The 22,389-nt window shown below is 33.9% G+C and overlaps 1 protein-coding gene across 1 annotated transcript; it reads right to left on the bottom strand.

The window, feature by feature from the left end:
* Positions 1-16,306: 16,306 nt before the first annotated feature.
* LOC122311398 (serine/threonine-protein phosphatase 4 regulatory subunit 2-like) lies at positions 16,307-22,207 on the bottom strand. Its single transcript, XM_043125951.1, has 8 exons — positions 21,771-22,207; positions 21,567-21,683; positions 19,882-19,980; positions 18,131-18,179; positions 17,922-18,018; positions 17,524-17,576; positions 17,043-17,105; positions 16,307-16,883 (listed from the first exon to the last, which is right to left on the bottom strand). Exons 2-8 carry the CDS (start codon positions 21,674-21,676, stop codon positions 16,608-16,610), a joined length of 747 nt encoding a protein of 248 aa, XP_042981885.1. The 5' UTR covers positions 21,677-21,683; positions 21,771-22,207; the 3' UTR covers positions 16,307-16,607.
* Positions 22,208-22,389: the final 182 nt, after the last annotated feature.

Genomic DNA, 22,389 nt, shown 5'->3' with positions numbered 1-22,389 from the left:
GAGCTGACCTCAGGCAATCTAACAACCTAATTCCCTTTTCTAAACCAACATAGGATAAACGTGGAAGTAACAAATAAACAACTATAACTGGGCTTAACAAGTCCACTAGACTCGACTTAAGATAAACATAAGAAATGACAAATGAGTCTACAGCCTACCCAGTCTGGCTAACCTTTTATTAACTCGACTAATGGGTAAAACTTCTACCCAATTGGTCTAAATACCCTAATTTCTGACCGACATAAGACAAAATACCACTTCTCCTCTTCACTGTAAGTCTTCCCACACTTGGTCCTCTGAAGAAGTGACACAATCTTGATATAAAAGTGTAGTTCAATCGTTGAAAGTGATATTCTTTTTTTTAATTCAAGTTTGGTCTTCTTTTCTCTTTTGAGTTGGCTTATTAAGATAGGGTAGTAAAGGTTTTCTAAACATCTCTCTCTTGCATAGGCTTACGAGTGTGGCCTTGGGGTTGAACAGTGACAGTGACACATCACTAGCTACGACTTGGAAGGTTAGAGAGAGAAAAATGATGATTTTTTTTTTTGGGGTGTGAAAATAACTTTTTGTGACAAAAATGCATGCATTACTCAAAATGACATTTTAACTACAAAAAATAATATTCAAAATAAGCCTTTTTTTTTTTTTAGTACTTTCTGATTAAGAAGTCCTAGCTTGAGGTTACTTGTAATACTGCACACTAATTAATTTACCTACATTGTACGTACCATAACTTTAGGGAGCCACTAGCTTGAGGCCATGGGAGAAGTTGGAACACTTTAACATATTTAGTTTTTTGTGACAGTCTAAAATTTGTGACAGTTAATAATTAAATCGTCACTGTTCTGCTTGGTAAGTGAGATGAAAATTTTGAGTTTAAGATAAAATATTAAAATATTATATTTTAATATTATTATTGTTTTGGAATTTGAAAAAGTTAAGAAAAAGTTAAATAATTTATTATATTTTGTATGGGGATTTGGGAAAGTTGTAATGATGAGATGAGAATTTTGACTTTTAGATGAAAATTTTTGTTTGCCAAACCGAACCTACGGTTTGTAGAAACTGTCGAAGAATATTGGAAAATTTTCTCTAAAGTTTGAACATTTTAAAAATTCATTCGAATAATACTTTTTGTGATGCTTTTTCCGCCACAAGAAATTCTCACATGTTTTTTTGTCATATAAAAATTGTGAAATACATTCAAATATATTATGATTAAAGTTCAAACAAATTTTTGCTTGTTTTAAATACATTCCATCTTATTTTATACAATAAAAATTACTTAAGAACATTCAAGCATTACTTAAAAATGCGTTCATGTGGGGGAAAAAGACAATGAGCAAATTGTAGAGAGTTCATGGGGTCATATGTTTTAGAGACATGATATGGCAGAGGTGATGGCATGGATCTCAGATTGTAGCCAGAGATTAGAAATTTGGAATCGCACTAATTTTGGCATGGTTCATAATCAACTATAGAAAGTAAAACAGAATCTCAAGAATGTTCAAGATAGAGATCCAACCTATGCTGATAGAGAGGCACATTGCTTAGCAAAGCCATAGGTACAAATATGGCTGGAAAGAGAGGAGATTATGTGGAAGTAATGTTCAAAAGCTCTATTATTGAAAGAACGTGACCAAAATTTCAGATTGTTTCACAAAAAAAAAAAAAACTTCACATAGAAGAAGAATGAACTGTATCAAGAAGCAAAAAGATGCAAATGGTGATTAGCATAAATGAGAAGCAAGGGATAGAATTATTTTGAGTTATTTTCAAGATCTTTTTTCAACTGCTGGAGAGAGGGGTAGTACAAATTTTTTGGAAAACTTAGCTGGCAAGGTTACGGGCTCAATGAATGTTGAATTGTCCCTATACTGAAAGAGAGGTTGCTAATGCCCTTAAAGAAATGAACCTTCGAAGGCCCCTAGTCTAGATGGGATGGCCCCACTTTTTTTAGAAAAATATTGGCTTGTAGTTGGTAGGTCAGTCACAGCAGCAGTACTCGTAGTTTTGCAAACTGCTGAGTTTCCAAATGCCCCAAACCATACTTTTATTACTCTTATCCTAAAAAAATAAAATAAAATCTGAAAGGATTGTTAATTTTAGGCCTATTAGCTTATGCAATGTAATTTATAAGCTGATAATTTCTAAGATGATTATAAATAGATTGAAGAGAGTACTTCTTGACATAATTTCATAATCTCAAAGTGCTTTTGCACCTGCTCGTCTTATCATAGACAATATTCTTATTGTCTATGAATTAATTCATTATTTGAACCACAAGAAATGTGGTAAACAAGATTATCTGTCTCTTAAATTAGATATGAGTAAACCTTATGACCGTGTTGAATGGCATTTCTTAGAGACTGTTATAACTAACCCAGGGTTTGGGAAAAAGTTGGTTGATATAATCATTAAATGTGTGACCACTTTGTAAAAAACTGGAGGCTATGATGGCAAGTCTCATAGTAGAAATAATGTTTGGACACTTGTTACTAGACCCAAAAATCATATTATTACTAAAACAAAATGGGTTTTTAGAAACAAGAAAATGATTTTGTAGTCATAACTAGAAACAAAGCTCAACTAGTAGCACAAGATTTCAATCAAGAAGAATGAATCGATTATGATGAAATATATACACCAGTTACAATATTAGAAACTATTTGGATACTACTTGCATATGTTTGTTATAAAGATTTCTAACTTTTTCAAATAGATGTTCAAAGTATTTTCTTAAATGGTCTTTAAAAAAATGATGAGATATATATAGAGCAACTTCCAGATTTTAAAAATCATATTTCTTTAAATAATGTTTTTAAACTCACAAAATCATTATATGGACTCGAATAAGTTCTTTGAACTTGGTACGAGAGACTAAGTGATTTCTTAATTGAAAAATATTTTTCAAGAGGAAAAATTGACACAATTCTTTTTATTAAACATGAAAAAGATTATATTCTTTTTTTTTTCAAATTTATGTAGATGATATAGTATTTGGTGCTACTAATAAAAAGATGTGTCAAGATTTTGCTAAGAGTATGCAAGAAGAATTTGAGATGAGCATGATGGGAGAACTTAGCTTCTTTATCATATTCCAAATCAAGCAAGCCAAAAGTAGAATATTCATTAATCAGCCAAAGTATATAAAAGAATTATTTAAAAAGTTTGGAATGGAATGTGCAAAGTAAATTGGAATACCAATGAACTCATCTACCAAATTTGACGAACATGGAAGCAAAAAACCAATCGACTCAAAAGTATATCGAGATATGATTATTAGTCTATTATATTTGACAACCAGTCAACTGAATATTATGTTCAGTGTAGGCTTATCTGTACGTTTTCAATCATCTCCAAAAAAATCTCATTTGACTACAATTAAGTGTATTCTTAGATATCTTGTTGGTACAATTAATTTAGGATTATGGTATCCAAAGCATACTTCTTTCGATCTAATTAGCTATTTGAATGCAGATTATGCTGGTTACAAAATTGATCAAAAAGGAATTAAAAGAACATATCATTTCTTAGGTCATGTATTTATTTCATCATTTAGTAAAAAGAAAAATTATGTTGCATTATCTACTACTGAGACAGAATATGTTGTTATGGATAGCTATTGTACTCAAATTCTATACATGAATCAACAACTAGAAGATTTTAAATTCATGTATAATCACATTCCAATCAAATGTGATAATGCTAATGTTATAAATCTTTCAAAGAACCCGATACAACATTTTAGGATTACATATATTGAGATTAATTATCATTTTCTGAGTTTATGTCCAAAAGGGTGACATTGTACTAGATTTCACAAGCACACATGACCATTTAATAGATATTTTCACAAAACCTCTATCAGAAGATAGATTATGCATGATTAGAAATGAAATAAGAAGGATGCATGCTATGTATATTTGTTAAATATTTTTATTTTATCTCATATTTGTTAAATATTTTTATTTTATCTCAAATGGGTAACAAAAACTTAAGGCTCTTAACCTAATTTTTTAAGCGCTCTTGCTCGTCACATATCAGCATATTGTCCTTATCTAAAGGATTAAGCAATAGAAATAAAGAGCCTAGCAAGGATTCAAATCCTTATTCTATTGTTTTAAGGCTCGTATCTTTATGTTAGACTCCTGAACAAGCCATAAGAGTATAGAAATCTTCTCATTAAGATTTTCAACCTCGCGTGCTCTAGAATGCAACTCCGAAAAAATGCGACAATGGATATGAGTACTGAGTATCAAGACTCACTAGTTCATAAATAGCATCATTTAACTTATTATCCAAATTTCTTTCATGTTGCACCATGGCACCTATAGTAGATACTGAGAAAACTGGTAACTAAAATGTAGAATACCTCATATTTTGATCAAAATGATTGTTAGAATAAGATTGTTGATCCATTGTGATTGAGCTGAAATAATACATATTTTATATATTTAAAACCAATGTATTTTAATTACTTTGTGACATTATTATTAGTTTTAGATGAAAAAATGGTTAATAGGTATAAATTTGAGTTGTAATTTAAATTGGTTAATATCATGATTTATACTTAAAGTTAGACCCTCTGATTTAATTGGGTAATATTTTCTCACATGTATAATATATTTTTGATATTTTATTTTTACTTTTTTATTTATTTTTAATTTTCTATCTATATTATTTCTCTTTCTTATTTTTATTGCTTTTTAAATAATACTTCTAGCTGTAACCTCTAGGCAGATGTTTTGATAGCATGGGGCACCTGGTTACTCATGCATGCGCTAACTTGCTAGCTAGCTAACAAGATTTGTGATCAATTATACTCTCTCAGTTAAAGAAGACAAGTGTTGTTTTTTATCTTTAACTTTTCAATTGGACACATGTAGACAAAGAAGAAAAGCAATACTTTTTGCTCATGGATGGCACTTACTTTTTCTTTTTTGTTTCTATATGTTTACATGCAAGAAATTGAAAGGCAAATCTTATGTGGGACCCATGCATGGAATAAAGAAAAGAAAAGTTGTTTGGAAGCACATGGATTTTGGAAGCACAAGCACACATGGCAACTACATTTCAACCATCATGTAGTAGACTTTGCAACAAGAAAAGAAAAGGCTAACATTTTCATGTGTTGAGGATGGACTTAAGTGGTGTCACGTAGTAGGTTTTTGAGAGGTTAGAGAAGTGATTTACGGAGAGGGCAACACAGAAATGGAAAACAAAAAGAGAGTTTTGGTGAGAGAAAGAGGAGAACTGACTTACCGGGATTGAATGAAAAAGCTTACAGAGAGTAAGGAAAAAAAAAAGAGGAGACGCTGATTCCTGGAGAAAGAAAAGACGTGAGAGGTTTGGGTTTTTCGTCTAGGGCTTGAAAACTAAACCAGAAGAATTTGAATTTCTTACCTCAAATTTCTCTTTGGGATTCAGCTGAAATTAAGCGGGAAACTTACCCTTTTCTTGAGAGTGCAATGTAGAGGTCAAGTCGCTAATAGAACTTCTCATCTGCATTGTATGATGTTAATATTGGTTTATCCCTGCATAAATATTTGTAATGTCTCCTCAATGGTTTTCTTATGTGGAACTTCTCATCCAATTCAAATCAAAATCCTCAAAAGTGTTCTTCTTCTACTCCTTATGTGCCTCTACATAAGAAAACTATTAAGGAGACATTACAAACATTTATACAAGGGCAAGCCAATATTAACACTCAGACAATGCAAGCTATTAATGAGATGAGAAATTTCATTAGCGACTTGACCTCCGCATTGCACACTCAAGAAAATGGTAAGTTTCCTGGTATCCCAAAGGGAAATTTGAGGTAAGAAATTCAAATTCTTCTAGTTCAGTTTTCAAGCCCCAAACGAAAAATCCGAACCTCTCACGTCCTTTCTTTCTCCAGGAATCAGCGTCTCCTCTTTCTTTTTCTTACTCTTTATAAGCTTTTTCGTTCAGTCCCAATAAGTCAGTTCTCCTCTTTCTCTCACCAAAGCTCTCTTTTTATTTTTTGTTTCCTGTGCTGCCCTCTCCGTGAATCACTCCTCTAATCTCTCCAAAACCTACTACATGACACCCCGTAAGTCCATCATCAACAAAAATGTTAGCCTTTTCTTTTCTTGTTGCAAAGTCCACTACATGATGGTTCAAATGTAGTTGTCGTGTGTGCTTGTGCTTCCAAAATTCATGTGCTTCCAAAACAAATTTTCTTTTCTTTATTCCATGCATGGGTCCTGCATAAGATTTGCCTGTCAATTGCCTGCATGTAAATGTATTCGAAATTCAAATAAAAGCAATCAAACATAATTCTGAATTTTCAACACCAAATCAATTTGTGACTACTCAACACCAGGCTTTATATCCACAAGGAAAGTCTCAACAATTATTCGTATAGAATTGGGACAAATGTCTTAAAACTCGGATATGTGTGTGTGACTAAACTTCTGTGTATTCCTCATTAATAAGCATGTTTTATCATAGGATTTTTTAACCTTAAGATTAATTATTATTGATCATAACTACCTCAAAGCCTAAGGGACTACTCAGTTTTCACGCCAACTATGTTTAAAGGTTGAACACTCAACCCCCAAAGTTTTGGGTAACTGTTTCTACCCCTTTATTCAGGAAAACTAACACGTTTTTATCTTCTTTTTCTTTTCTTTTTTTCGATTTCTTCATCTTTTTCTTTTTTTTATTATATAAGATTGGTAGTCCTGAAATTTACTTCTCCTTTTTTAAATCAATGAACATAATGAGGAACGCTACAAGTATAAGCATGTGCAAAATGTTCTTTCAAAACTTACCCTTCCTTCTATATAAATCATACTAATTCTCATCTCAATAAATATCGCATCCCAGTTTTTCAAGTCACTCTTCAATAAAATATGATGCATCATAAGTTATACTCTATGCTTAGGGTTGAAGATAAATTTTCATAAAATAATTCCGCTCAATTACTCCCTAAAGGTGCTCAAATTTTACAAAAATGCCAGAATGAGTGTGAGTTAATCATTTGTGTTTCAATACACATCACAACATTTTTTTTTTTGTGTTTTTTTAATACATATATACTAACACATTTTCAATAGAAAACCCTAAAAACTTGTTGCACCTAAAATTTAACTCAATCTAGTGAACCAAAAATTTAGTAAAGTTTTACCTGCAAGTATACTGGTGTTGTAGTACCTAACAGGATCGAATCTACAGGGATTGACTTATGTGATGAAGAAAATAAACTCAAACAAAGAAAATAAATTATTAAAATGAACGTGCAATCAAGTAGACAAGAAAATTACTGAGATGAAGATTTTTACCGTAACAGAATAAAATGAAAATGATAAAATAAATTGATATGGAGAATGACTAAGGTTTCAAGGATCCGTCTAATAATTTAGAATATTGTTTCCGATTGATTTATTTCAATTAAACCAGAATAATAATTCCATTTAATTTGAAGATTTAGCATTTAAGATCAAGAAAATTTATCACTAAAGATTAAACATAAACAATTGATGATTAAAATATTCACAAATCCATTTGAAAATCACAAGGATTCTTCAAGCATCCAATATATCCGAAAATCACAATGGATCAAGATAAATATATAGATAATTAAAATTTCTAATAATAAAACCATTCAATCGATCAAACTCACAATAAAAACACTATTATTGATTAGAAACAATATCTAACTCATTAGCCTTCAACTATAAACTTAGTACAAAAGATTTAGCCAACCATATTCATCAAAAGAGTCATGGAAATCAAATGGATATTCTCCATCAGTAAACTAAAATAAAACACAAAATAATACTAAAAAATAATCTGAACAAGAGAGTAAATGTGAGAAAAAATAGATCCTCAAAGAAAAACTCCCGGCGTCCAGCTTCTCGTATCCATTTTGTGTCTTTTTCATCCTCCAAACGAAAGTGAAAACCTGCACTTTGGCAGTTCCGTTTCTCAAGCCCTAGACAAAAAACCCGAACCTCTCACGTCCTTTCTTTATCAGGAATCAGCGTCTCCTCTTTCTTTTTCTTACTCTCTGTAAGCTTTTTCGTTCAGTCCCGATAAGTCAGTTCTTCTCTATCTCTCACCAACGCTCTCTTTTTATTTTTTGTTTCCTGTGCTACCCTCTCCGTGAATCACTCATCTAATCTCTCCAAAACCAAAGTCCATCCTCAGCACATGAAAAGATTAGCCTTTCAATTTCCTGCATGTAAACCTATAGAAACAAAAAAGAAAAAGTAAGTGTCATCCATGTGCAAAAAGTATTTCTTTTCTTCTATGTCTACATGTGTCCCATTGAAAAGTCAAGGATCAAAAACAACGCTTGTCTTCTTTAACCGAGAAAGCATAATTGATCACAAATCTTGCTAGCTAGCTAGTTAGCAAGCTAGCGCATGCATGAGTAACCAGGTGCCCCATGCTATCAAAACATCTGCGTAGAGGTCATAGCTAGAAGTATTATTTAAAAAGTAATAAAAACAAGAAAGAGAAATAATATAGATAGAAAATTAAAAATAAATAAATAAAAAGTAAAAATAAAATATCAAAAATATATTATAAATGTGAGAAAACATTACCCAATTAAATCAGAAGTTATAACTTTAAGTATAAATCATGATATTAACCAATTTAAATCACAACTCAAATTTATACCTATTAACTATTTTTTTCATCTAAAATCAATAATAATGTTACAAAGCAATTAAAATACATTGGTTTTAAATATATTTCAGCTCAATCACATTGCTAACAGATAAAATTTATAGAGTAAGAATGCAGATTGATTATAGATATGCGAAAAAGATTAAATGTGAATTGGATAAGCTGAAGATTGCCTTTATAGAGATAAATATGAGCACAAGACAAAACATCATATTTATTCATATCTTACGTGGTCAACATGACAAGATATGTTAGACTAATTTCGTCAATCTTTTATTAAGGCAGTTGGATTATTTTAATAATTTCTTGGAGACGGGGGCTCTTCATGATATGCCCAATCTTAGTGAGTTATTAGATCCTGTGATTACTATTGATGAGAACAGGGTTCTTTGTAGAGCTCCTTCCCTCAAAGAAATTAAGAACGCTCTCTTCAGTATTCCTATTGACAGTAGTCTAGGTCCAGATGGTTTTGGCTCGGATTTCTATAGAGCTTGTTGGGACTTGGTTAAAGATGATCTGTTGGGTGCTATCTCTGATTTTTTTCATTGTAAGTCTCTTCCCAGATTCTATACTACATCTTTCATTGTGTTAATTCCTAAGGTGGATAAACCCTCTGGTTTCGATAAATTCCGATCTATTAGTCTCTGCTTCGTGATCTATAAGATTTGTGCTAAAATTATTGTAAGCCGTCTTATGGATTTACTTAATAAGATGATCTCTCAGAAGCAAGGGGCGTTCATCCCTGGGCATAGTATTTTTGAGAACATAAGTCTTACACAAGAGATGGTTCATTCTATTCATAGAAATACTAATGGATGGAATGTTTTGATTAAACTTGATATGTCTAAGGCTTACGACCGTGTTGATTGGAATTTTCTTTTACATGTCTTGGATGCCTTTGGTTTCTCTTCTAAGTTTTGTATGTTGATTAAGGCTTGTATTACCACTCCTTGGTATTTTGTTATGATGAATGGCACCTCCTTGGGTTTCTTTAAAGGAGAACGTACCTTGAGACAAGGTGACCCACTCTCTCCCTATTTATTTCTCATTATGCAAGAGGTGCTTTCTCGCCTTCTTAAGGTTTCTTTTGGGAATGGTAAAATTGGGCATTTTAGTTAGGCTTGTGGTACCCCCCTTATTTCTCATCTTAGTATGCGGATGACATTGTCATTTTTAGTAATGGTGGTAAGAATTCCATGAGGAGTTTGATGGAGGTACTGCATATTTATGAATCTTGGTCGGGGCAAGTCCTTAGTAGAGAAAAAAGTAATATTTTTTTCTCTAAAAGAATCTCTCTTAATAGAAAATCTTCTATTCTTCGTATCACTGGTTTTTCTGAAGGTTCTTTTCCTTTCAAATATTTGGGGGTTCTAGTTGTGGATGGTAGGTTGAAAGTTAGTGATTTTGGTGATTTGCTTGGTAAGATAAAAAGGAAGATTGCGGGTTGGAAGATGAAAATGCTTTCTGTTGGTGGTCGTAATATTTTGCTTCAACATGTTTTATCGAGTATGGCTACCCATCTTTTAGTTGTTTTACATGTTCCTAAAACTATGCTTACTGTTTTGAACAGGCTCCTGAGTTCTTTCTTTTGGGGTGATTCTGATAGCAAAGGTAAAAGAAAATGGATTGCTTGGCATAATATTTGTAGGCCTATTGAGGAAAGTGGCTTGGGTATACGGGGATTTTGGTGATATTCAAAAGGCCTTACATATGAAACTGGCCTGGCGCCTGGTTACGGGACAGTCCTTATGGGCGGATTTCTTTAGAGGCAAGTATGTTGGAGGTAATCATCTCTCTCTTTTGGAGCCTAATAAGGGTACCCGGTTTTGGAAATCTATTGTTACATGTATTCCTGATGTTTTAAACAATTCTAAATGGATTGTTAGAGACGGTAATATTTCTTTTTGGCATGATAATTGGGTTGAAGGTGGCCCTCTCAGCAATCTTTATCCAGTTATTGAGCAGCCTTTGTTGAAAATTAAGGATTGTCGCCTTAACAATGGTTGGGATATTCCTCTCATGAAGCGACTTGTGGGTTCCCAAAAAGCTTCTGATTTGTGTAATTTTTTTGGCTAGGAGGAAAGAGGGTCAGGATATTCTAATCTGGTTAAATGACAAGGCCGGTAATTTTTCTACAAACAGTGCTTGGGATTGTATCCGTGTTAGGGCGTCTCCTTTAGATTGGGCCGATTGGATTTGGCATAAAAATCTACCAAAGAAAGTTTCTATTATGATGTGGAAGGCCCATCACAATTGTTTGAGTGTTGATGCGAAGATTAAGAATGTCAGCGTTCCTCTAGCGTCGAAATGTCATTGTTGTTCTAGGGGTCGTATTGAGGATTTGAATCATGTTCTTTGTACTAGTGAGGTTGCTTGCCAGGTTTGGCGTATGGCTGCGATCCAGTTAGGTGTGCACATGGGTGTTTTTCAAACCTGGCGTGAACAAGTTAATTTTTGGTTCCGTCGTGCGAATAAGTCTTCTCAAGTTAGAATCATTTTTGGGCTTCTCCCTTCCATTGTTTCTTGGAAACTTTGGGAATGGCGTTGTAAAGCCCGGTATGATGGTAAAGTTTCTAATGTTGAAGCGGTTTGGCAGGTTATTACTTTTTGGCTTCGCAGGATTGTGCATTTGTTTATGAGAGTTTCTAAAATTTCGCCGCATGATATTGCTATATTAAACAGACTTGAGATCCCGATCTTAGCCCCTAAACCTAAGCAGGTGCATGTGGTGCGATGGTCTCGGCCTCATTATGATTGGGTTAAACTTAATACGAATGGTAGTAGCTTAGGTAATCCGAGGCTAGCTGGTGCTGGGGGTGTTATTCGTGATCATTGTGGCTTATTCTGTTTCTTTAGGTCAAGGTTCTAATAACTTTGCTGAGCTGCATGGGGTGTTGGAAGGCATTCGTAGGTGCTATCATCTTGGGTATTTACGTGTTGAGATTGAGACGGATTCTCAATTGATTGTAAATTGGATTACTAATGGGAATTGTAATGTTTGGTATTTAGAGGATTTTTGGGAGGAATTACAAGAGTATCTTAGGGGCATGGATTTTTGCATTTGCCATATCTTTCGGGAAGGAAATGTTGCGGCGGATTTTCTTGCTAAGAGGGGAGATAGGGGTTTAAATAGAAACTGGGTTGAAGATAGAGATATGCTTGATCAACTCAGAGGGCTTCTTCGGATGGACAGACTCGAGCTTCCCTATCTTCGCATTTCGTAGGTTTGGCTTTGGTAAGTTTGGTTCCTTTATATTTTATTCTTTGACTATCTATTGTTGCTTGTGTGCTCTTTCTTGCAGGTGTTGTTGAGCTTGTTTTTTAGGTTTGGTTTTTGTTTTGGTATTGTATCTAGAACAATGGTGTTTTTTCGGGTATTGTTGGTTGGTTCTTGGTTTTTTAACACCTGGGTGTTGTTTTTTTCTTCTCTTTTATTTGTATCACCCAGGTGTTTTTGGTTGTAACCACAGTTTTCCTCCACCATAAGTGAGGGCTATCAATAAAATTGAGATACCGTCCTCTTCTTAAAAAAAAAAAAAAAAAAGTTACATTAAATACAGCTTGTCCCCCAAGGTTTTTCGATGTTCTCAAAAGTTATTTAATCATAAATGTTGAACTTCTGTCTTTATCCGCTATTGTTGGTCTTGAATTTGAACTCTCTCTTTCCAACTCCTCTACTTGTGGTTAAGGGTCACAAGCATACCAATTCATCAACTTTTTCAACTCCTTATTTTTCTATTTTAATCTCTTATTCTTTATGTCTTTATTAGTAAGCTTTTGATGCAATTCAAAAATTTGATTGTTAAGCTAATCAACCTCACTCACTCTCACTCTTAATGTCCGAGACATGGTTGTAACAAAGGCAACATGTTGCGCACTAAGAGTCCTTGATTTTCAATGACCTCAAAATCAGTTATGTAAGTCAAACGTATTTCTGCTCCTATCATAGATTTAATAGCCTCAGTAGAGAAAACAAGTGGTTGAGGCTAGAATGGTTCTTGTTTCAAATATGGAACATTAGTAGTGAAAGAAAAACTGCTTGGCCATAAAAACTATCTTGGATTAATAGACACTAGGTTGAGGAATGATTTGAGAATTTTTTCTTGTGAAAATCTAATGGGTAAAGATGATTCTTCACGCAGAAAATCAAAACTTTCAAATCTTTACAAAATCTCATTGTCAAAAATATCACACGGAATTGAAGCTCTTTTTGCACAAACTCACCAAGGCTAGCCTTATAGCTCTACAGCACTTGTCTTGCCTAAGTAACTCCAATTATTTAGCTCTCCACAATTTCTATTAACACATTGTTTCATCTGTGCAATAGTTACTATGGTCCTTTTTTAATGATGCCAAAAGGGAGAGAAGTTTAGAATAGAACATTAACATATTTTTTCAGATGCTTTATTTGATTTAATGCCCCTTGAATGGTTAAGCTTGATATATATATATATATATATATGCTTTGAATTATATTTATCCATTACTTAAAAAACTAATGCACATTCTCAACGGGAGCTTGAGCATTACTATGGATATCAAAGTTTTACTAAGTATTTGCCATCATCAAAAGGAGGGAGGATTGTTGAACTCAAGGTTTCAAGCATCATATAATTATATATTTATGCATGGATTTTGATAATAAGAAACGAGTTCAAGCATAAAATAGTCACAAAATCAAGTTGTCTACATAATAGAACCAAGCACATCAACGAATCAAGCATAGCAAGAAAATGAACAAACATACAAATAATACTTTTAGAGTAATTTTGTACATCTTTTTTAAAATTCGAAAATGGTTTAAGGCTCAAAAAAAATCTTTTCTCATAAACCATCAAGTTACATTTTTCACATATGAATGATATATTTGAAAATTGAAAATTTGAATTTTTTAAAAGATGATTAATTGATCTTTCACATGTGTATGATATGTTTGAAAATTTGAAAAGTGATTGATACTCTTTTTTACATATGCAAAAAGTAAATAATTTTGTTTGAAAGTTTTGAAAAGTAAATGATGCTCTTTTTGACATATGTGGAAAAGTATAAACTTTTGTTTGAGAAATTTGAAAAGTGAATGATTTTTTCGACAATTGTAAAAGGCAAAAACTTTAATTTAAAATATTTGAAAAATGAGTGATTCTCCTTTTTGACATTTGAATCTTTTTAAATTTGAAAATGAAGTATCATATGTCTATAAATAGCTCATTTGAGATATTCAAAAACACATCAACTACAAGTTTTACAACATTCATTCATCAAAAGCTTTCAATCTCTCTTTTCTTATCATTGAGCCTTATCACTTGTTCATTTTGATAGAGATATAGTTTGCATTATACTATTTTCATTTCACTCATTGAGGAATGTACTCTGATAACCCACCAACTATCAACTCTAGTATAAACAGTAAAAGGGTATACGTAACACTTATGAGTGTAGGAGTTCTACATGGGGAATAGTTTAATCATCACTCGTAAGGTGATTGTAAATGTAGAATGTGTTCTACACAAATTTTTTTAAGCAGTATTGCTCAAATGTGTAATAGGTTTCTAACTCCACTTGAAAAATGTTGAATAGTGAGTTTAAGAATTCTCAATGGGTAGCTTGAGGCAAGTACATAGCCAATGGGATTGAATCTCGTTAAAATATCAAATTTGCATTTCTCTTACCCTTACTCTTTCTATTTACTACTACTTAGTATTTTATTCACATTTTATATTGTGTATTGCTTTATAATTATTACTTCTTTAGACCAACCTAATTCACCCCCCCCCCCCCACCTTGAGTTAGTCATCGGGCAACATTGTGACGTCGGATCAAAATAGAAGATTATTTTAGCAGCTAGCTAGACAACAGAAGTTAGAGACTGAGATTGAGAAAAATCACAAATAAAGAGAAACTCTAAGATTAAGGTTCAAGATAATCAAAGATCACTCTCTAAAGCCCACAAGCTGACTTAAATAGCTAACCAAAAATGGCACAGTTATAATTAAGGCCAAACAATATAATACGGAATAAGATAACTATGGTTAAAATCTAGCCTAAGAATCCATAATAAAATAGTTACTAAAGATAAATATTACCATAAAAGAAAATTAACCAAAAATGAAAGAGTTAACTAAAATTGACGATTAGGAGGTAAAAATGGCTGATTTTAGAGTCGAGAAAAGGTCCCACCATGTAAAGCGTGGTGACCACGATGTGCATGCTGAAAAGAACTTTCTAGATTGGGGTCATATACATAATTCTGACACCTATAACCAAATTTGTAGTTAAAATACTGATATCACCACTTCTCTTCATCCAACCAAAGAATAAGTCGCCTTGCCCAACTAATGTATAAGTCTCCTCACCCATCTGACAGATAAGTCTAATTGCACCCTCATCGTCCAATTGAGGGATAGGTCGTTCTTTGCCCAAATCTACCACCTCTGGCCCAAATATTAAGAATACTCATCATAGGGCGTAGATCCTCCTGCATCACATTATCAATGAAATGACTTTTAACTCTCTCAAGTAGAAAGGATTCAATGACGTTTGAGGTCTTAAAAAAACGATAAGACCTTGATTTCTAAATTCATAATCGTTTCTTCTCTAACTTTTTTTTCCGGGTGTTACATATACTTCCTCTAGTTCATTACTCTACTATGAATATTTCAATGGATAGATTTATGTTAATCTTATTTTTTGGAGGCAAAGTGGCATTACAAGGAATATACAATGAATATAATTCCTTGCTTATCAATATTCTACAACTCGTGTATGATCTGTAACATCTACGGTATACAAACCATATAGACTAACTTAAGAATTTCATCATGAATTTTTTTACGACCTGACATTATAAACATATATAGATTAACTTCAATCTACATATGTGTTTGTGTGTACATGTTTTGTGTTTTTTATCTGATCAAGACGAGCTAGAAAGTGGTGATTTTCCTTAAATCAATCCAATATTACATGGTTAATGATAGCAATGTTACTGAAGAAGATGCTCAGGAGTACATAAAGTCTTTGATTAGTGCAACTTGGAGGAAGTTTGAATAAAAATAACGCATTGTTACTTCACCCTTCTCAAAAACGTATATTGAGATCGCATTGAACCTTAGAAGGATGTGGCAATGCATGTTCCAATATAGAGATTGCCATGGTAGTGTAATATCTAGCTCCTTGCGAAAATAAATTCTGCTTATACAAGCGTTAAAATAAAAGTGATCAGATATTGAAAGTGAGATGTATGGGTGACAAGTAGAATTATGATATAAATAAATTTATTTATTTATTTAATTATTACAAAAGTTCAGTAAGGTTATTTTTGTCCATTTATAAACAAGGCATTCTAAATATCTCTTAAACCCATCGAAACAGATCAATAATCTTTTGGGAAAATTAAACTTTTCATGTACAAATTACGCAATTTCCATTCAATAGTTTGCATATCAAAATTCTTTTAACTTTTAAAGATTTAAAAGGTGCTTGGATTGAAGTTCAATAAACTCTTGAAAAATTTTAAGAAAAAAAAAAAACCCTTACAGGGCCAAAGACTTTGTTTTGTGACTGAGCTTCATGTACAATTTTTTTTATTAATATAAATTTATATTTTTTAAACAGAAAAATAAACTTTTGAAGATAGACCTTGTGAGAGCGTAAATTTGATTTTTTGCATGAATTTCATATTTGTACTTTTTTTAAATAGAGTATACGAGACTTACAGACTCTAGTGTACAAATCATTTCCCATACATTATGATGATCATCATAAAGATAACGATAATCATCATCATCATCATCATTATAATAAACTGGGCCAGTTGCACCATTCATCTGGAATTCCGGATCTCAGGTGCAACTGACAATGAGAAAACATGTATATGTGGAGCCATGAACAGATCATCAGTAAGAACTGAGCCATTCAATTAACAGAAAACTAATCCCTAAATACTAAGAATTAGCAGTAGGTTCGGTTTTTGTTTCTGCAGATCCAACTATTTCTTCAAAGGCTTCCATGTCGATGGTCATTTCATCATCTATATCAGCCTCTTCTACATCTGTCATTACTTCATCCCTGTCTCCTGCCACAGGTTCCACCCCATTTTGTGCTGAATTGGGGTGAGGCTCGGGTTCTTCCCTTGCCTTCTCTGGTTCATCTGTCTTTTGCATCGTTGCTTGTGGATACGGATCGGTAGAGATGGTCAACATAGTTGTCACCAATAAATTCTACAAACAGACAAGATAAAACCGGTTGTAACAATAAGCATTAAAAATAGGGTCCTGAGACTCGATTGCTGCGCACTGGGCAAAGACAACTCCATAAATGACATAACAAAAAAGGAAACAGAAAAAACACGATGCTGGGGAGAGTATTGACTAGCATACCTTTTCTAGTGCTAAAGCAAGTTTTGAGATATTTGGATAAACACTTCGAGCTTCCAACAGGATCTGTCCAATACAGATAAATAAGATGATAAACTAAGATATATTGAAAGAAAATTAAATACGTAAAAGCAATGAGACAGAATTAATGTGAAGATCTTCCGATCCAAGAAGTCAGAAATTTCAGAAATTACTTAGAGATGCACAATTATCCCCATCTACCCAGCCCCAAAAAAATCCATTTGTTTAGTTTTTTCTTTTTTCTTTTTTTTCCCTCTTTTCCTTCCCTTTTTTTTGTTTTGGGGGGGGGGGGGGGGGGGGGGGTTGGACGGCATAGGATGATAGTTCCAAAACAACTGGGAACGCCTCACCAATTATACGAGAAATGAGGATACATGAAGAGTCAACAAACAAATGTATGCTATTATCATAAGTCATACGACTAGAACAGCATATTATGTACTAATGGAATGAAGTAAACCACCTCACAGAGCCTCTGCAGGGTAAACGGTGGACCTTCAACAAAGCTAACAAGAGCTGCATCATAGAAAAAGTAAATAAATAAAAGGTCATTAAACTTTTTTTTTTCTATAGCAATAAGGGGCTCAATGATCAAATCCACACACAAATAATTTCATGAACAAACTAAACAAAACCTGAGGATTTGGAATGGAACTAAGAACTTTTTTGGAACAGAAGCAATTATTGACTAAACCTAAAAATAACAACTACAGCACCAGACGTGGACATCTCATGTTGGGTATCGCAAGCACTGCAAGGTAAGCAATATCAAATGATTCTTTGGGCCGGCGGAATAAGAGGCCTGATTAGCTTCCTGACCAAGCTATATACTTGAATAACCAAAAATGATTAGGAAGATACCTTCATCCAACCTTTTTACAAGCTCAGGGTAGGTTTCTCCTAAAGAAGCATTTTGCTGCTCACTTGTCATTTTTGACTCAGGATACTCTGACAAGACCTTCATTATAAATCACAGACAGAGAAAAAGGTAAAGGTCATTTTGGGAAGCAAAGATAAAGATGCAATGATGAAAATAACTAAGACCCATATGCACGTATACCTCCCCATACCTGCTTCAGCTGAAAGGATAGCATGCTCTTCAATTTGTACCAAGCATGCCTGAGGTACCAAATAAACATGAAAAAATTATCAAGAGGAAACAAGCAGTTATATCAAGCACCATAACCACATTCACTTTCACATTCCCTACAATTGTAACATGCAAGATGAGAGAGAAAAGGGGCTTGATTGCCATTCTTTTTTTTATAAGTAAGTTCCTAGGCTCTTGATTGCCATTGTTAACTGCAATAGCCTAAACAATTAAATAACTATATAATAACATGAACAGGAATGAATCTGCTATACACTATAGGCTATCGTACTTCATTGTTAGAAAGAAAAAAAGAGGTTGTTAAATTAATTTTGGTCATTTCAGCACCTACTCAAGAATCCATTGTCATAACAACAAAAGAAGCCAAAAAGAGACCATATGTAGACTAGTAGCATTTGTCAAATAAGTGATAGTCAAGTGGCGCACCAGTCAAATGGAAAAACTCCTAGGATAAAAATAAAGTAAAATAAAATCGTGCATAAAGAACTAGAGAATAAAACAAAAAGTGCCCATAATGGCAACAACAGCCCACAGGAGAGCATTGCAAGAGCAAAATACAATGCCAATGATTGCAGAAACAGTTTTTTGTAGAAGAATAGCACACGAAGTAGCGGTTCCACTGGTGGTGTGATTGTAATGGCATTGGTGGCGCTTCAATACAGTTGGTGTTGCAATGGTAGCAATGGCATAGCAGCAGCTGTAGTGCACTAGTGGTGCCTGCTGGAAGTGGGGGCAGTAATTGTAAGCTGGCCTGGGACGACTGGGTGATGGCAAAAAATGATGGTGATATTCTAAAAGTCATTGCAGTATTAGGAGTCTTGGTAGTGGAAAACATTAAATGGTTATCACACCCACCAAGTATCGGTGCCTAAATCACTATGTTTAAAGAGATGGAAAAAGTGGTGGTTGCCAGCACTAGGTGTAACAGAAGCAACAATGGGCACCAATCATAGCATTTGCACTGATCAAAGACTTGCAATTCTGATACAGGGGCCATAAATTTGGTTGTGGCAGTGGCAGAGGACATGAAGGGACCAATGATGATTCACACAATGAAAATTCCAAAATTACCAGAAAGGTGGGACTGCTATGGTGGCCATATAAGTAGTTATTTACAAGTGTGTAAGCAAGTCATATTCATACTTCCCAAACTACATGGCTTTTTTATCCTTTAGCTAGCTACAAGGAACTAAGATGTCATAACCATGTCGACAAGTCACACTGTCATCAAAGCAAAAGAATTGTCATGCACTGGGTCGAAAGATTACTTCATGCTATTGCAAGTGCTTGCAAGAGTTTTATATCAAACATAGATAAATAAAAACTCCAATTCTATCAAGTCTTTTCAAAGGTGAATTTCTTTTTCTTTTTTTTTAATCAGTAAAAGGTGAATTTCTGCAAACCATTCTAAGAAAACATAAGAAGTTAGAAACAATGACCACAAATATTATTTGTGTTGTTAACTGAACCTTTTTAAACATGCTCTTCTTTCCTCCGTTATTTTGATCGGGAAGAATAACTTGCTTACTGTAGATATTATTCATTTTATTTTTATAATCACCAACTTCAGAAAACAAGCTTAGTTATAATTAGCAGCTAATCTGGAAGTATAATGAAAAATACACCAACCATGGCACATAATACGATAAGGTAAGCAAAATAGCTAAACATACAAGACATAAAGAAGGAAAATCTTATATAAAAGCATACCAGAATTTCCCAGTGGATGCAATAATTTCAAGTATGCCTTTCACTTCTTCTTCAGCAACCTCAGGTTCCGGTTCCGGTTCCAATTCCGGTTCCGTGCCTCTACAATCTCAAGTGCAATATCGTGCTTTAATAAAATGAAAATCATAGAACAGAGAAGCATCAAAATTCCATTAACAACCGACATAAAAGCATATGAAGACAGAAAGAACTTGCATACAGCAGTCTTTATTGACTTCACTTGAAGTATCGTCCTCATTCATTTCAACCATACTGGAGGGAGCTTTCCAGCCGCAACAGAACGGGCCCGATGATGGACAAGGCCCATGCAATACAAGCCCAGGGTCGTGGCGAGTTAGTCGCCCAAATCTTATAGTTTGATCAATATTGATTTGATATTATCTTGATTCAATTTTCATAATTATATTATCTTGATTTGATTTTCATAATGTTTAAAATATTTACTTTATCTTATCTCAATGTGATTTTTCTATAAATGGGGATGTATGTCTTGTAGTCAATAATAATTGAGAAAGCAAATATGTAGCCCTCAAAAGTCTCTTGCCCTCTTTCTCCTCTCCATCTTCTTGTTTATTATATTTTATTTTCTATCATGGTATTAGAGCCCTTGGCTAATGCTAGGCTTGATCCTATGAAATTTTTATTCTTCCACCAACTTTACCTCTCACAAAATTTTCATCACCGTTCAATTATGTATCGTCTCAAATCAATACATTTGGAGTATCTCTATTAGCTGTGAGACCTTTTTTATTGGATTTTGATCTGTTGTGAGCATTGTTTGAAGCCCAAGATCCAATTTTGGTCTTTTGATTTTGGTCCAATAGTTGATCAAGGCTATATATAGCCCATTGTTGGCCATAGCTCCAAATTTGATGTTTCAGTTGCCAGCCATTTCATCACCAACACCATCATCTCATCGGCGATCAATTAATGAATATGAAAGCTACTTTCAAATTTCAAACTCAAGAATCTAAAGTTCTCCACCTTGAGTTTGGGAGGGGATGTTCTAGATAATATCAAATTAATAATTTATATTTTTTTATGTCAGGGAACCTTTCCAAGGCAAGGGCCCTTTGGACCCATCTTTGTAGAGTAAACCCCGGTCCCATGCATCGCACCCTTGGAAGTTTCCCAACACGGAACTGGTTAAATTGTTGGCTTTTTACCACGAGTGTGGCCCCAAAGGATTGTTTGCATCTATGAAGTGTCAAACCTTAGACCTTGAGTGAAGTGATACCCCAAGACCAAGGCCTTGACCACTTGGACTAACCACTTGGGGTTAATATCAAACCAAATTATTGATTTGATATTATCTTGATTTGATTTTCATAATGTTTAAAATATTTACTTTATCTTATCTCAATGTATTTTTCCTGTAAATAGGGATGTATGTGTTGTATTCAATAACATTTGAGAGAGAGCAGATGTAACCCTCAAAAGTCTCTTGCCCTCTTTCTCCTCTCCATCTTCTTGTTTATTATTTTTTTATTTTCTATCAGGAAGGTGGTGACACTCAGTGAAATCAAATAGTTGTATCAAGTTATTGAACGAATCACTCCACTCTCAGCTCCAAAATATTGAAACCCCAAGATTTTGAAAAACAATAATAAAACGCAAGAGGGTAAATGAACTGTTAATCAACCAAATGTGAGGAAAGTGGTATATACCCATGATTTGTAGCAGCAGGGACCGTACTATCCTGTTCATGAACAGCTTCATTGGCAGCAGTTGTTAAGTTTTGAGAATTTGCATCTGCTGGCGTCTCCATCAAGATCATCCACCACCTGCTCGACATGATAAACATTGAAGTTGAAGAAAAATCAGTGCAAATTTTCTACTAACCATTATAAAGTTGTAAAATTTAAACCGACCCAGAAAGAGTTTCCTATGCAAGACAAGGGACAGCGGTGGATACGGCGGAGAAGTGGTGTCTATGCGAGTTGAGTGAGGGCTAGATGGGGTTGAGAGATAAGAGCGGCAGATCGAATGGGGACGGGCTAAGGTTTACTTGGGTCATCGGCCACTAGCCTTTTGCCACGTGGTTTGACATTACAGAACAACATCTTCCCGCAATAGCTAGAGTACTGCAAAGTGTGCAATTCCTTTGATCGGGCCATTCGTTTATTACTCCGTATTTTGCCACGTAATCGATATTTCCTTTTTTTTTCCTTCTTCCTCCTTGCTCGTACCCGTGTTTGGTTGCTGAGAAAATATATCAAACACCAGAAACTAGAGCTTGACATGGCTAGTTGTACAAAAGATTTGAAGAAAATACATGCTAGGATTTTACTGGAACTGGGCTGATAACTGACTGAGAAGAAGCCATACCGCTGGGTTTAGGACTTTATACGCGAAATCAATTGAGATGGATCTAATTAAATACAAAGAAGTCCAAAAGCCGAGTTTGGGCTCAAAAAAATTAGATATAGCCCTAATTGCCAAAATCTGAAAAAAAAAAATAGTATTTTTAATTTAATCTAAAACTAATAA

The sequence above is a fragment of the Carya illinoinensis genome, chromosome 5 (assembly GCF_018687715.1).
Source record: "Carya illinoinensis cultivar Pawnee chromosome 5, C.illinoinensisPawnee_v1, whole genome shotgun sequence".
In the NCBI taxonomy this organism is placed as follows: Eukaryota; Viridiplantae; Streptophyta; class Magnoliopsida; order Fagales; family Juglandaceae; genus Carya; species Carya illinoinensis.
The sequence above is the reverse complement of the archived record's forward strand: the minus strand, read 5'-3'. Positions and strand labels throughout refer to the sequence as shown.